This window comes from Ranitomeya imitator, chromosome 5 (genome assembly GCF_032444005.1).
Source record: "Ranitomeya imitator isolate aRanImi1 chromosome 5, aRanImi1.pri, whole genome shotgun sequence".
Classification (NCBI taxonomy): domain Eukaryota; kingdom Metazoa; phylum Chordata; class Amphibia; order Anura; family Dendrobatidae; genus Ranitomeya; species Ranitomeya imitator.
Genome location: NC_091286.1, coordinates 377,200,514 through 377,217,940, shown reverse-complemented (window position 1 = coordinate 377,217,940; position 17,427 = coordinate 377,200,514). Strand labels below are relative to the sequence as shown.

At 41.5% G+C, this 17,427-nt stretch overlaps 1 protein-coding gene across 4 annotated transcripts in view; it reads right to left on the bottom strand.

The window, feature by feature from the left end:
* KHDRBS2 (KH RNA binding domain containing, signal transduction associated 2) overlaps nucleotides 1–17,427 on the bottom strand; it is a 718,314-nt gene that overhangs the window by 287,396 nt on the left and 413,491 nt on the right. For all 4 annotated transcript variants that reach the window (XR_011312422.1, XM_069726705.1, XM_069726704.1 and 1 more), the window contains 2 exons: nucleotides 9,785–9,912; nucleotides 2,354–2,546 (listed from right to left, as the gene is read on the bottom strand). Coding sequence is in view for 3 of the 4 variants with exons in the window: in XM_069726705.1 (XP_069582806.1) it covers nucleotides 2,354–2,546; nucleotides 9,785–9,912 (321 nt within the window). In the remaining variant the exon portion in view is untranslated. The remainder of the gene's footprint in view (nucleotides 1–2,353; nucleotides 2,547–9,784; nucleotides 9,913–17,427) is intronic.

The following is a 17,427-nucleotide window of genomic DNA, read 5'->3' as shown; positions in this document are numbered from 1 at the left end:
ACACATCGGGGCTCGGAAGGGAAGTAGTGATGTTTTGAAATACAGACTTCGATGGAATGGTCTGCGGGTGTCACGTTGCGTTTGGAGAGCCCCTGATGTGCCTAAACACTGGAAACCCCCCACATGTGACCCCATTTTGGAAAATAGATCCCCAAGAAACTTATCTAGATGTGTGGTGAGCACTTTGAAGTCCCAAGTGCTTCACAGAATTTTATAACGTTGAGCAGTGAAAATAAAAAAAATAATTTTTTCCCACAAAAACAAATTTTTAGCCCCCAATTTTTAATTTTCCCCCAGGGTAACAGGAGAAATTAGCCCACCAATGTTCTTCTGCAATTTTTCCTGAGTACGCTGATGCCCCATATGTTTGGGTAAACCACTGTTTGGGCACACGTCGGGGCTCGGAAGGGAGGGAGCAACATTTGACTTTTTGAACGCAAGATTGGCTGGAATCAATGGTGGCGCCATGTCGCGTTTTTGGGACCACCTGATGTGCCTAAACAGTGGAAACCCCTCAATTCTAACTCCAACACTGACCCCAACACACCCTAACCCTAATCATAATTCTAATCACAACCCTAACCCCATCACACCCCTAACCCTAATCCCAACTCTAAGCATAACCCTAACCCCAACACACCCCTAACCCTAATCCCAACCCTAACTGTAACCCTAACCACAAGCTTAACCCTAACTATAACCCTAACCACAAGCCTAACCCCAACCCCAACACACCCCTAACCCTAATCTTAACCTTAATTCCAACCCCAACTTTAATCCCAACCCTAACTCTAATTCCAACCCTAACCCTAAGGCTATGTGCCCACGTTGCGAATTTGTGTGTGCACCGTTTTTGAAAAATCCACAGGTAAAACACACTACATTTTACCTGTGGATTTTCTGAGGTTTTACACCTGTGGATTCCTATTGAGGAGCAGGTGTAAAACGCTGTGGAATCCGCAAAATTGACATGCTGCGGAAAATAAAACAAAGCGTTTCCGCGCGGTATTTTCCACTCCATGGGCACAGCAGATTTGGTTTTCCATAGGTTTACATGGTACTGTACAACATATGGAAAACTGCTGCAGATCCTCAGCCAAATCCGCACGTGTGCACGTACCCTAATTCCAACCCTAATTCTAACCCTAACCCTAATTGCAACCCTAACCCTAGTTCTAACCCTAACCCTAGTTCTAACCCTAGCCCTAACCCTAACCCTTGTCCTAACCCTTACCCTAACCCTAGTGGAAAAATTAAAAGTAAATTTTCTTTATTTTATGCTCCTCTCTACCTATGGGGGTGATAAGGGGGGCTGTTTACTATTTTTTATTTTGATCACTGTGATAAAACCTATCACAGTGATCAAAATGAATGAACGAATCAGCCGGCCGGCAAATTCGGCGGGCACACTGCATTTTGGAAGATGGCGGCGCCCATTCTACAAGCCAGACGGACACCGGGAGGGACTCTGGGACTACGGAGGTATGAGGGGAGGGATCGGACATCAGGAGGGGCGCCTGACAGGACGGGGGGGAGGCAGAGGGGAGAGGATGGCATGGAGGACATAATGGAGGATTAGGAAAGACTGACAGCGGCAGCAGATCGCCGCTGTCAGTAGGTGGCAGGGTCAGATCGTTGTCTCCAGCCGTGGCCGATGCTATTGCAGCATCGGCCATGGCTGGATTGTAATATTTCACCAAGTTTCATTGGTGAAATATTACAAATTGCTCTGATTGGCTGTTTCACTTTCAACAGCCAATCAGAGCGATCATAGCCACGAGGGGGCAAAGCCACCCCCCGGGCTGAAGTACCACTCCCCCTGTTCCTGTAGGTTGGGTGAAATTGGAGTTAACCCTTTCACCCGGCCTGCAGGAACGCGATCATTATGTGACACAGCATATGCGTCACAGGTCAGATTGGCATGATGCATACGCTGTGTCACAGGTCGGGAAGGGGTTAAAAACACTACGCATTTCAGCTGTATCCAACCGAAATGTTGTGTTTTAAAATAACATTTTAATTTATTTTATTCTTCTTGGTTTTTTTTGTAATATTTCCATTTGATTACATCTGCCATCGTGGGAGCATCCTTCACCTGGTTTCTCCACCCTCATTACACACTGTTGGAGCTCCCTTGGATTAACTTCCATCAACACAGCAGGTTGCCTGCACCTATACACAACTTCATCAGGTGAGCAAATTCCTTGTTTTTATTTTAATCTCTCTTTTTTTAACTTACTAGGCTCAGAAAGCGCCATCTTCTCTCCTTTTTCCCTTAAGGGAACTTCAATATTGGTATATTGTAAAATACATGACATGTTATGATAGTCATAAAAAGATTGGCATAACTTACATAATCATCATAGGTCTCGAGAGCAGGTGGTGGTGCTCTATAACCAGGTGCAGCTGGAACTCCCCTTGCCCGTGCTACAGCAACACCACGAGCTACTGGTGGTAGTGGCAATGCTCCTCGTGATACTGGGGAACTTCTGGGTACTGGTGTGCCACGTCCGGGCAGAGGATGTGGAATGGCTCCTCCCCGATTCCTAAAGCAGAACACAAGAATTAAGTTCATATTGCTGACTACCCCTTATTGAAATACGGTTTTCTTTTCTTGTTTCCCCTTTCTTCAATTGAACAGATGCGCATTGTCTGGATATCCAAGGCTACATGGTACTCAATGGTAAATTTTGGAGTTTTTTGAGGCCCGATAAAGATAGATAATTACGTATACATATCATTACAGTAATGTTTTCCTACACCCGCAATAGCAACAAAATGTTTATTTGCCTTTATTAGATTTTAACTGTGGTATACTGTCTGTAAACCTCACTATTATTTTACAAGAGTTTTTATAAAATAAAAATTTGAATGCTTTAAAGAAAATGAAAATAAAGGTATTAAAATCATTTATGACTAGGGTAACACTCCAGGCAAAACTATACATGTTATTTTATGCTGTGACGGAAGGGGTAATGACTAAAACAGGTGGAAAAAAAGAGTTCGGAGAGTAAGCTTACATTTGTGGAAAAGGTTGTGTGGTGGAGAATTACATTAACATAGGAATAAAACATGGGGTACAAAGTACAACACACATATTTTGGCCTGTAGACCTAGAGGGTGTCACCGTTTGGAAATTTTATAGTCAATCTAACCACTCCTAACATATAGTGTAGAGCGCATCCTTAATATGGATTACAATTATGCAATTTTTTTCCTCATGAATTTTTCACTGAAGTTGTGAAAACTGAACTGAACTATATTACAAGAAAAGAGTGGACAAATACAACTCTACTCTCAACTTAGGTATGAAGTCTTTTCTGCAAATTTGTATTATGGATAATTAGCTTTTCTTCCTGAAGATAAGGGATGAATAGCTTGTACTTAGGGCTCATACAGATATTTGCGCAACATGGTGTGGGCATGGACCACAATGCATGCACTGACCAAGGGGAAATGTTGCACGGACGTCTGCATGAGCCCTTGTAAGACCATTATAGTCAATTAAATAGCTAATGTTGTACACACCACTATATTTTGACCATTATATCACTATTTATATTCAGTATTTAACCCCTTCCCGACCTGTGACACAGCGTATGCGTCATGAAAGTCGGTGCCAATCCGACCTGTGACGCATATGCTGTGTCACAGAAAGATCGCGTCCCTGCAGATCGGGTGAAAGGGTTAACTCCAATTTCACCCGGCCTGCAGGGACAGGGGGAGTGGTAGTTTAGCCCAGGGGGGGTGGCTTCACCCCCCCGTGGCTACGATCGCTCTGATTGGCTGTTGAAAGTGAAACTGCCAATCAGAGCGATTTGTAATATTTCACCTAAAAAACTGGTGAAATATTACAATCCAGCCATGGCCGATGCTGCAATATCATCGGCCATGGCTGGAAACACTGATGTGCCCCCACCCCACCCCATCGATCGCCCTCCCCGCCCCCCGATCTGTGGTCCGCTCCCCTCCGTCCTGTGCTCCGCTCCCCCATCCTCCTGTCCGATCCCCCCGTGCTCCAATCACACCCCCCGTGCTCCAATCAAACCCCCCCGCACTCCGATCACCCCCCCGCACAGCGATCCCCCCCGTGCTCCGATTCCCCCCCCGTGCTCCGATCCACCCCCCTGCACAGCGATCTCCCACCCCGTGCTCCAATCCACCCCCCCGTGTTCCGATCCACCCCCCCATGCTCCGATCCACCCCCCCGTGCTCCGACGCTCCCCCCGTGCCCTGATCTCCCCCCCCTTATACTTACCTCCCGGGATCCGTCCGTCTTCTTTCCTGGGCGCCGCCATCTTCCAAAATGGCGGGCGCATGTGCAGTGCGCCCGCCGAATCTGCCGGCCGGCAGATTCGTTCCAAAGTGAGTTTTGATCACTGAGATATAACCTATCTCAGTGATCAAAATAAAAAAAAATAGTAAATGACCCCCCCCCTTTGTCACCCCCATAGGTAGGGACAATAAAAAGATAAAGAATTTTTTTTTTTTTTACACTAAGGTTAGAATAGGGTTAGGGTTAGGGGTAGGGTTAGGGGTAGGGTTAGGGTTAGGGGTAGGGTTAGGGGTAGGGGTAGGGTTAGGGTTAGGGGTAGGGCTAGGGTTAGGGTTAGGGGTAGGGTTAGGGGTAGGGCTAGGGTTAGGGTTAGGGTTTCGGTATGTGCACACGTATTCTGTTCCTCTGCGGATTTTTCCACTGCGGATTTGATAAATCCGCAGTGCTAAACCGCTGTGGATTTATCGCGGATTTACCGCGGTTTTTCTGCGCATTTCACTGCGGTTTTACAACTGCGATTTTCTATTGGAGCAGTTGTAAAACCGCTGCGGAATCCGCAGAAAGAAGTGACATGCTGTGGAATGTAAACCGCTGCGTTTCCGTGCAGTTTTTCCGCAGCATGTGTACAGCGATTTTTGTTTCCCATAGGTTTACATTGAACTGTAAACTCATGGGAAACTGCTGAGGATCTGCAGCGTTTTCCGCAGCGTGTGCACATACCTTTAGAATTAGGCTATGTGCACACGGTGCGGATTTTGCTGCGGATCTGCAGCGGATTGGCCGCTGCGGATTCGCAGCAGTGTTCCATCAGGTTTGCAGTTCCATGTAAACATATGGAAAACCAAATCCGCTGTGCCCATGGTGCGGAAAATACCACGCGGAAATGCTGCGTTGTATTTTCCGCAGCATGTCAATTCTTTGTGCGGATTCCGCAGCGTTTTACACCTGTTCCTCAATAGGAATCCACAGGTGAAATCCGCACAAAAACACTGGAAATCCACGGTAAATCCGCAGGTAAAACGCAGTGCCCTTTACCCGCGGATTTTTCAAAAATGATGCTGAAAAATCTCACACGAATCCGCAACGTGGGCACATAGCCTTAGGGTTAGGGTTGGAATTAGGGTTGTGGTTAGGGGTGTGATTAGGGTTATGGCTACAGTTGGGATTAGGGTTAGGGGTGTGTTGGGGTTAGTGTTGGAGTTAGAATTGAGGGGTTTCCACTGTTTAGGCACATCAGGGGTCTCCAAACGCAACATGGCGCCACCATTGATTCCAGCCAATCTTGTATTCATAAAGTCAAATGGTGCTCCCTCAATTCCGAGCCCCGACGTGCGCCCAAACAGTGGTTTATCCCCACATATGGGGTACCAGCAAACTCAGGACAAACTGCGCAACAATTACTGGGGTCCAATTTCTCCTGTTACCCTTGTGAAAATAAAAAAATGCTTGCTAAAACATAATTTTTGAGGAAAGAAAAATTATTTTTTATTTTCACGGCTCTGCGTTGTAAACGTCTGTGAAACACTTGGGAGTTCAAAGTGCTCACCACATATCTAGATAAGTTCCTTGCGGGGTCTAGTTTCTAAAATGGGGTCACTTGTGGGGGGTTTCTACTGTTTAGGCACACCAGGGGCTCTGCAAACGCAACGTGACGTCCGCAGACAATTCCATCAAAGTCTGCATTTCAAAAGTCACTACTTCCCTTCTGAGCCCCGACGTGTGCCCAAACAGTGGTTTACCCCCACACATGGGGTATCAGCGTACTCAGGACAAACTGGACAACAACTTTTGTGGTCCAATTTCTCCTGTAACCCTTGGGAAAATAAAAAATTCTGGGCTAAAAAATTATTTTTGAGGAAAGAAAACGTATTTATTATTTTCACGGCTCTGTGTTATAAACTTCTGTAAAGCACTTGGGGGTTGAAAGTGCTCATCACATATCTAGATAAGTTCCTTTGGGGGTCTAGTTTCCAAAATGGGGTCATTTGTGGGGGGTTTCTACTGTTTAGGCACACCAGGGGCTCTGCAAACGCAACGTGACGCCCGCAGACCATTCCATCAAAGTCTGCATTTCAAAAGTCACTACTTCCCTTCGGAGCCCCGACGTGTGCCCAAACAGTGGTTTACCCCCACACATGGGGTATCAGCGTACTCAGGACAAACTGGACAACAACTTTTGTGGTCCAATTTCTCCTGTAACCCTTGGGAAAATAAAAAATTCTGGGCTAAAAAATTATTTTTGAGGAAAGAAAACGTATTTATTATTTTCACGGCTCTGTGTTATAAACTTCTGTAAAGCACTTGGGGGTTGAAAGTGCTCACCACATATCTAGATAAGTTCCTTTGGGGGTCTAGTTTCCAAAATGGGGTCACTTGTGGGGGGTTTCTACTGTTTAGGCACACCAGGGGCTCTGCAAACGCAACATGACGCCCGCAGACCATTCCATCAAAGTCTGCATTTCAAAAGTCACTACTTCCCTTCTGAGCCCCGACGTGTGCCCAAACAGTGGTTTACCCCCACACATGGGGTATCAGCGTACTCAGGACAAACTGGACAACAACTTTTGTGGTCCAATTTCTCCTGTAACCCTTGGGAAAATTAAAAATTCTGGGCTAAAAAATTATTTTTGAGGAAAGAAAACGTATTTATTATTTTCACTGCTCTGTGTTATGAACTTCTGTGAAGCACTTGGGGGTTCAAAGTGCTCACCTCACATCTAGATAAGTTCCTTTCGGGGTCTAGTTTCCAAAATGGGGTCACTTGTGGGGGGTTTCTACTGTTTAGCCACATCAGGGGCTCTGCAATTGCAACGTGAGGCCCGCAGAGCATTCCATCAAAGTCTGCATTTCAAAACGTCACTACTTCACTTCCGAGCCCCAGCATGTGCCTAAACAGTGGTTTACCCCCACATATGGGGTATCAGCGTACTCAGGAGAAACTGGACAACAACTTTTGGGGTCAAATTTCTCCTGTTACCCTTGGGAAAATAAAAAATAGCGGGCTAAAATATCATTTTTGAGAAAAGAATTTTTTTTTTAATTTTCATGGCTCTGCGTTATAAACTTCTGTGAAGCACTTGAGGGTTCAAAGTGCTCACCACACATCTAGATTAGTTCCTTTGGGGGTCTAGTTTCCAAAATGGGGTCATTTGTGGGGGATCTCCAATGTTTAGGCACACAGGGGCTCTCCAAACGCGACATGGTGTCCGCTAATGATTGGAGCTAATTTTCCATTTAAAAAGCCAAATGGCGTGCCTTCCCTTCTGAGCCCTGCCGTGCGCCCAAACAGTGGTTTACCCCCACATATGGGGTATCTGCGTACTCAGGACAAACTGGACAACAACATTTGTGGTCCAATTTCTCCTATTACCATTGGCAAAATAGGAAATTCCAGGCTAAAAAATCATTTTTGAGAAAAGAAAAATTATTTTTTATTTTCATGGCTCTGCATTATAAACTTCTGTGAAGCAACTGGGGTTTAAAGTGCTCAGTATGCATCTACATAAGTTCCTTGGGGGGTCTAGTTTCCAAAATGGGGTCACTTGTGGGGGAGCTCCAATGCATAGGCACACAGGGGCTCTCCAAACGCGACATGGTGTCCGCTAACAATTGGAGCTAATTTTCCATTCAAAAAGTCAAAAGGCGCGCCTTCCCTTCCGAGCCCTGCCGTGTGCCCAAACAGTGGTTTACCCCCACATATGAGGTATCGGCGTACTCGGGAGAAATTGCTCAACAAATTTTAGGATCCATTTTATCCTATTGCCCATTTGAAAATGAAAAAATTGAGGCGAAAATAAATTTTTTGTGAAAAAAAAGTACTTTTTCATTTTTACGGATCAATTTCTGAAGCACCTGAGGGTTTAAAGTGCTCACTAGGCATCTAGATAAGTTCCTTGGGGGGTCCAGTTTCCAAAATGGGGTCACTTGTGGGGGAGCTCCAATGTTTAGGCACACAGGGTCTCTCCAAATGCGACATGGTGTCCGCTAACGATGGAGATAATTTTTCATTCAAAAAGTCAAATGGCGCTCCTTCCCTTCCGAGTCTTACCATGTGCCCAAACAGTGGTTTACCTCCACATGTGAGGTATCAATGTACTCAGGAGAAATTGCCCAACAAATTTTAGGATCCATTTTATCCTTTTGTCCATGTGAAAATGAAAAAATTGAGGGTAAAAGAATTTTTTTGTGAAAAAAAAGTACTTTTTCATTTTTATGGATCAATTTGTGAAGCACCTGGGGGTTTAAAGGGCTCACTATGCATGTAAATAAGTTCCTTGGGGCGTCTAGTTTCCAAAATGGGGTCACTTGTGGGGGAGATCCAATTTTTAGGCACACGGGGGCTCTCCAAACGTGACATGGTGTCCGCTAAAGAGTGCAGCCAATTTTTCATTCAAAAAGTCAAATGGTGCTCCTTCCCTTCCAAGCCCTGCCGTGCGCCCAAACAGTGGTTTACCCCCACATATGAGGTATCAGCGTACTCAGGACAAATTGGACAACAACTTTCGTGGTTCAGTTTCTCCTTTTACCATTGGGAAAATAAAAAAATTGTTGCTGAAAAATCATTTTTGTGACTAAAAAGTTAAATGTTCATTTTTTCCTTCCATTTTGCTTCTGCTGCTGTGAAGCACCTGAAGGGTTAATAAACTTCTTGAATGTGGTTTTGTGCACCTTGAGGGGTGCAGTTTTTAGAATGGTGTCACTTTTGGGTATTTTCAGCCATATAGACCCCTCAAACTGACTTCAAATGTGAGGTGGTCCCTAAAAAAAATGGTTTTGTAAATTTCGTTGTAAAAATGAGAAATCGCTGGTCAAATTTTAACCCTTATAACTTCCTAGCAAAAAAAAATTTTGTTTCCAAAATTGTGCTGATGTAAAGTAGACATGTGGGAAATGTTATTTATTAACTATTTTGTGTCACATAACTCTCTAGTTTAACAGAATAAAAATTCAAAATGTGAAAATTGCGAAATTTTCAAAATTTTCGCCAAATTTCCGTTTTTATCACAAATAAACACAGAATTTATTGACCTAAATTTACCACTAACATGAAGACCAATATGTCACGAAAAAACAATCTCAGAACCGCTAGGATCCATTGAAGCGTTCCTGAGTTATTACCTCAAAAAGGGACACTGGTCAGAATTGCAAAAACGGCAAGGTCTTTAAGGTCAAAATAGGCTGGGTCATGAAGGGGTTAACAAACTTTTTCATATTATGATTTAATTTTAGATTTTGCACATTTTGTAAGTGCTGGTATGAATCCATGGAAGTTTACATCCATAAAGTTTATAAATTCAATGTGGGACAAATAAACTGAAAGTGCACTAAAACAGTCAGTGACTTGAAAAAGCCATTAACAATAGTAGCATAGTGTGGCAACTTGGTACAGGGGTTGTATACAAATGGAAATGGATTTAGTTTTCTATGGGATCCAAATTACACAGATCCAATGTGACTATGTGACACCATACTCCCAGGTAATGTTATGGTGCTGACAAAATTCCTCACCTGCCAGCTGTGGTTGCAACCAATCTTATTCCTCTACCTCTTGCTACTTTTCCACGACTGGACTCTTCAGAGCCATTTAAATAAGACAGCTCTCTTAATTGTTCTTGTCTTATTTCATCATTATAATCCTACAGAAAAAAAGTAAAAAAAGACCATTGAATATTTGATACAAAGGGATAATTAGTACACAAAAGTACTGTATTTTGGCAAAAAAAATAAACAAACAATTGTGTAAAATGTAATTATAATTTTGAAGGTCAAAAGTTTTAAAAAAGTGATTCAAGAGACAAGGTGAAAGCCTTAAAGGGAACCTGTCACCCTGGAAAAATATATTTACCTGCAGATTTACTGTCATGGACAAAAGTTTTGAAACTGACACAAATTTTCTTTTCCACAAAGTTTACTGCTTATGTATTTTTGGTGTTTTAGCCAGATGTTTCTATGGTTATTGAAGTACAATTATAAGCATTTTCTAAATTTTTAATCTTTTATTGACAAACACACATTTTTGCAAAGACTCATTATTTAAAAGTTGACCCTTAAACTTCTCAAATACTTGCAACTTTGTGTTGGTATATCCCACAAAATCCCAATACAATACATTTAAGTTTGCAGGTGTAACGTGAACAAATGTGGAAAAGTTCACATGGTATGAATACTTTTCAATGCACTGAATATGTAAATATATATATAGTTAAACAAATAAACATATATATACAGTGGGGACGGAAAGTATTCATAACCCTTTTTCACTCTTTGTTTCATCGCAGCGATTTGGTAAATTCAAAAAAGTTCATTTTTGTTCTTATTAATGTACACTCTGCACCCCATCTTGACTGAAAAAAAAAACGAAAATGTAATAATTTTTGCAAATGTATTAAAAAACAAAAACTGAAATATCACATGGTCATAAGTATTCATACCCTTTGCTCAGTATTGAGTAGAAGCACCCTTTTGAGCTAGTACAGCCATGAGTCTTCTTGGGAATGATGCAACAAATTTTTTACACCTGGATTTGGGGATCCTCTGCCATTCATCCTGGCAGATCCTCTCCAGTTCCATCAGGTTGGATGGTGAACATTGGTGGACAGCCATTTTCAGGTCTCTCCAGAGATGCTCAATTGGGTTTAGGTCAGGGCTCTGGCTGGGCCAGTCAAGAATGGTCACAGAGTTGTTCTGAAGCCACTCCTTTGTTATTTTAGCTGTGTGCTTAGGGTCATTGTCTTGTTGGAAGGTGAACCTTCGGCCAAGTCTGAGGTCCAGAGCACTCTGGAAAAGGTTTTCATCCAGGATATCACTGTACTTGGCTGCATTTATGTTTCCTTCAATGACAACCAGTTGCCCTGTCTCTGCAACTGAAAAACACCCCCATGGCATGATGCTGCCACCACCAAGTTTCACTGTTGGGTTTGTATTGTGCAGGTGATGAGCAGTGCCTGGTTTTCTACACACATACTGCTTAGAAAAAGGTCTATCTTCATCTCGTCAGACTAGATAATCTTATTTCTCACAGTCTGGGAGTCCTTTGTGTGTTTTATAGAAAGAACATATATGTCTTGCACTGAGGAGAGGCTTCTGTAGGGATACTCTGCCATAAAGGCCCTAGTGGTGGAGGGCTGCAGTGATAGTTGACTTTCTCCTATCTCCCTACTGCATCTCTGGAGCTCAGCCACAGTGATCTTAGGGTTCTTCTTTACCTCTCTCACCAAGGCTCTTCTCCCAAGATTGCTCAGTTTGGTTGGACGGACAGGTCTAGGAAGACTTCTAGTGGTCCCAAACTTCTTCCATTTAAGGATTATGGAGGTCACTGTGCTCTTAGGAACCTTGAGTATTGCAGAAATTCTGCTAGATCTGTGCCTTGCCACAATTCTGTCTCTGAGCTCTTTTGACCTCATGATTCTCATTTGGTCTAACATGCACTGTGAGCTGTGAGGTCTTATATAGACAGGTGTGTGCCTTTCCAAATCAAGTCCTATCTAGTCCTATTACTTTAAACACAGCTGGACTCCAATGAAGGAGTAGAACCATATCAAGGAGGATCACAAGGAAATGGACAGCATGTGACTTAAATATGAGTGTCTGAGCAAAGAGTCTGAATACTTATCTCCATGTGATATTTCAGTTTTTCAACAGGACAATGACCCCAAACACACCTCCAGGCTGTGTAAGGGCTATTTGACCAAGAAGGAGAGTGATGGAGTGCTACGCCAGATGACCTGGCCTCCACAGTCACCAGACCTGAACCCAATCGAGATGGTTTGGGGTGAGCTGGACCGCATCTCTGAGAATTCCTTCAAGATTGTTGGAAGACCATTTGCGGTGACTACCTCTTGAAGCTCATCAAGAGAATGCCAAGAGTGTGCAAAGCAGTTATCAACGCAAAAGGTGGCTACTTTGAAGAACCTAGAATATAAGACATAATTTCAATTGTTTCACACTTTTTTGTTAAGTATATAATTCCAGATGTGTTAATTCATAGTTTTGATGCCTTCAGTGTGAATTTACAATTTTCATAGTCATGAAAATAGAAAAAAATCTTTAAATGAGAAGGTGTGTCCAAAATTTTGGTCTGTGCTGTGTATATATACATATATACACATATCTCAAGGTCACTTTCATTTTATTTTTATATGAACAATGTTTTTTGTAAGTGCTTTTGTGTGGAGCAAGTTGCAGTTTTTATGTTAGTTTTTTTGTGTTTTGTGTTTTTCGAGAGGTGGAACAAGAAAAAGCATCACATCTGATATTTTTTATTTACTTTTTTCCCCAGCATTCACCTTGAGGGTTAAATAACATCATAATTTAATCAGTTCAGATGTTATGGATGCAATTATACCAATTTTTTCATTATATAGTATTTTAAGTGGGAAAAATATTTTTCAGTGTGTTTTACCTCATTTTTAAAAACTTTTAAATGCTTTTTTTTTACTTTTAATTTTAGTACCACTAGGGTAATTAAACTTCAAACAGCTTGATCGCTTATATAATACACAGTATTACATCTGTGATAACTAATCAAGTGAGTTTAAAGAAAGCTTCTCCTTTCCATTACAGTGTTATCTCAGACTACATACTGATGCCATCCATGTGTAGTACATGCCTTTCACTGACCGATAGACTTGTATTGGCCCCTTTCATCCATGCTAGAAAAAAATGGACATGTAACGGTGTATTTTGCATGGACACACAGTCCATTAAAAAAGTGGACATGTGAACAGCAGCATTGATTATAATAGGTACGTGTTGCATCCGTGAAAAAATAGATATAACACGAACGTGCAACATGTGCATGAAGATGTGGCTTAAGGCAAGGTCTAATAAGAGTAGCAAGAAGGCAGCTATGGGGGTTATTGCTGGCCCCTTTCCTAATATTGATTATTTGTGAGCAATAACAACTGAATAGCCATTAGACAAAAATGTACATTGCACATTGGGAATTGGCCACTAAGTTATAATGTACATTTTTGTCTTTGGTTGGGAACTAGTTACACAAACTATAGGAAAAAATGTTTATAATCATATTAAAAATATGTCATTATCAGGTAGTTAATATATGGTACAAAGTGAGTCTTATTAAATTCTAAGACAGTACAGGTTTTGACTATGTTTTATGTGATAGTTCAAGGTTGCAACTTACAAGTCATTATGTAAGCATTTTAGCATGACTATAAATAGTGAAGTCTATCCATTATTGAGATCTAGTAGATACTTTGCGTGTGCCAATAGTTTGTAAAGCATTGCTTTTTAACTAAATCAATTTAAGAATGAATGGGCTTCAGCAAGTGTACATGCAATGTCAGCAGTTTATGTAGCATTCCGAGTCATGAATATTTTCTCATAATGGAAACATTATGTCCAACTCCATAAATCATGTACTGAACCAATACATTTTTTGTATTAAGGATCTCAATGGGACATGGTGGCTAAAGTTCATATGATAACCCATCATACCTGCTTATACAGTTGTGGCCAAAATATGTAAGCTTTAGTTTTTATAGCAGAAATTTGCATTAACTCAAGGAATGCAAAGTCATTCTTTGCAATGAAAATTAAGTTGATGAGGTTTTCCATTACTAATTTAACCCCTTTTAATTTGGCCTAACTTTTCCTAACACTTTTCTAATACACTTTTATTACCTGCCCTGCTCATGTAAGTTGCTCTCTATGGGTCATATATCCTTCTGTTCCGACATTAGTAGCCCACAATGCTCATAAATTGCTTCTCACAACTGCTCACAACTGCTTCTTTGAGAGCGGTTGTGGTCAAATGCAATCCTTATTAACTTGGGGTTTGATCTTGCCCCTGCCTACGACGAAGCCTAAGTATTTGACTTCTTCCATCCCCATGGCACATTTAGTCGGATTGATGGAAAACTCCACCTTCCTTAAAGCATCAAATTTTGCCTGGACTTTGCCTAAATGGCTTACCCAATCCTGATGTAAGATTTTTTATTATTTTATTATTATTTATTATTATAGCGCCATTTATTCCATGGGGCTTTACATGTGAGGAGGGGTATACATAATAAAAACAAGTACAATAATCTTGAACAATACAAGTCACAATGGTACAGGAGGAGAGAGGACCCTGCCCGCGAGGGCCTCACAATCTACAAGGGATGGGTGAGGATACAAATCACATTGTCATTCAGGTAGGCTGCTGTGTACTTTTTGTTGGGAACTAGGATTCAGCCATTGGCTCCTTCAAGGTGGCTGGAGCTCCTTGCAACTTAAATGACATCCTGACATACTGGAAACAACCATCTGGCATTGAAAAGGCAGTCTTTTCCTTATCATATTTGGATAGAGGAATCCGATAACATGCTTTCCTGTGGTCCAGAGTGGTGTTATACCTGGATAGTCCTAGTCTCTCAATAACCATGTCGACACAGAGCATTGGATAAGTGTCAAACTCTGAGACTTCATTCAGCATCCAGTAGTCATTGCAGAACTGCCATTATCCATCTTTTTTAGGCATCAAGAATATGGTACACTACCAGTCGCTCTTGGACTTTTAGGTTTATCATCCGCTTCACCTCCTTCGAGATTACCTCTCGGCAAGCTTTGGGAATCTTATATGGCTTCAAATTGACCCAGACAATGTGGCTTTGTGAGGACTTCATGTTCCACAACCTGAGTACAATCCAACAATGCTGAAAACAGGTCTATGTTCCAATGAAGCAATTCTTGTCACTGCTGCTTCTGGGCCCATGACAGCATCTCTCCCAGCTTGATATCACTCACATAATCTTCGGACTTATTATTTTTTTTAAATGTTCTGTGAACCACAATTCAAAAGCAATGCCTGATTTCCATTAGTTGATATGCAGTAAATTTAAACTGAGAATGACTTTTGTCAGTTTCAAGCTATTTCAGTGATAATTGTTGGTTTATTTTATTTTAACAAAAAGGCATCAACAATTTTGCTAATGTGTGGATGTCTGCCAATGGCCTGCACCATCCTATATAACAGTTGCCCCCCATAAATAGGCAAGTGTGCTTGCTTTCAGTACTCAAACTCATAATTATAAAACATTAACGACATATATCGTTAATATCTCACATGTTTATATTGAAATAACGTGTTCATATCTTATTTACACGCAATTTTTTACAGATTTAACACTGATGCTGTTATCTTTGATTGCTAAATATAGTTGATTTTTAAATAGTAAACTCTTAAAATTGCCTTTTAATGAGCCAGCCTACATATGAAATTGAATCTTCTGTATACTGTTCTGTTCATTGCAGTATATTTTCTCTTAACATAAGTGACATATAATATTTGTAGCAGCAGGAAACTGAAGAGTTAACGGTTACTCATAATTGGGGTTCAATATTGTTGAGTAGATCTTGATGATTTGATTTCAATTTGCTACTTGAGTCATAAGTCAGCCCTGATTAGCCTAAAATGTATTCACATACTCTATTTTACATCCACATGAGAATCAAGCAATGTGTTTTAATGGTGCTATATAGCAAACTGCTAACTTTAAATCCTAGAAACTAAATTTGTTTGATTGATAGACTAGTGTAAGATGGGTGATTTTCCAGCTGAAATCAGCACAAAAAAACCCTGATCATGGAAAAGACTTGCTTTTCACTGTGAAATGAAAAAAAAATCATGTTTTTCAGTAACTATAGAGATTTAGTAATTTCAGCTGTCGTTGTCGCATTTTTACAATACTGCTTCAAATCTTACATACAATTAAACAATGTTTAAAATTTTTTGTGAAATCAGAGTATCCAGCATTATTCCCAGTGGATAGCACTGCTGTTTTTCAGAACTGGGGTCCTGGGTTAAAATTCCACCAAGGACAATATCTGCAAGGAGTTTGTATGTTCTCCTTGTGCATGGATTTCCTTCCGCACTCCATAGGCATACTGATAGGGAACTTAGATTGTGAGCCCCAATTGGGACAGCGATGACAATGGCTATAAAGTGCTGCAAAATATGATGGTTCTAACTAAGCAACCATAATAAATATATTTTTTGGTTCATCCATGTGTGAATGGATCTTAAAAGGGTTGTCCACTACTAGGACAACCCCTTCTTAAACTAAATGTTATGCCTTGATAACATAATAAAGCCTATACATGTGACACCTGGCACCCAATCAGTGCTGACATCACTGTGTCCACCTTCAGACAGACTGAACATGAAGAGGAATCCAGGGCTGCAGCTGATCTTCAGACTTCCTCTTCATGTTCAGTTTGTCCAAGGGTGGAGACAGTGAGGTTAGCACTGATTGGGTGCCAGCATCGCATGTCATTCCACCGCATCACAGCCCCAGGACCGCGAGTGCCGACACTGATGGAACAGCAGCTTCACAGGAGGTGAGTATAGGCTTTATTATGTTATCACTAGATTGTGGCCCGATTCTAACGCATCGGGTATTCTAGAATATGCATGTCCCCGTAGTATATGGACAATGATGATTCCAGAATTCGCGGCAGACTGTGCCTGTCGCTGATTGGTCGAGGCAACCTTTATGACATAATTGTCGCCATGGCAACCATTATGACATCTACTGTCATCGATACTGTGCCAATCAGACGTGGGATGTCTACGTCCTTTATGACATCATCGTCGCTGTGCCCATCGCTGATTGGTCGAGGCCTGGCGGCCTCGACCAATCAGAGATGCGGGATTTCCAGGACAGACAGACAGAAAGACAGAAAGACAGACAGACGGAAAAACCCTTAGACAATTATATATATAGATGGCATAATATTTAGTTTAACAAAGGGTTGTCTTAGTGATGGACAATCCCCTTAAGTTGGTGTCTACTGTTTATAGATGTTGATAACTTTTCCATTAGGAATCATGTCAGGCAATAAAAGAGCATAGCAATAGATACTGCTGAATAGGTATAATGACACTTTGTATCAATGCAGTAGAGTGAATTCTGGAAGGGAATATATGAACAATGTGGAAGGCTTTGGATTCCTTGAATCCAAGGATTTGGATTCCTGGACCACGGTGTGAATTACTGGTATGATGGACTCCTTGCCAGAGACGGACTACACCTCAACAAACCTGGGAAACACACATTCGCCAGAAGACTCGCTACACTCATCAGGAGGGCGTTAAACTAGAAGAAGAGGGGACGGGAAGAAAAACATTAGACTCGAACAAAGAC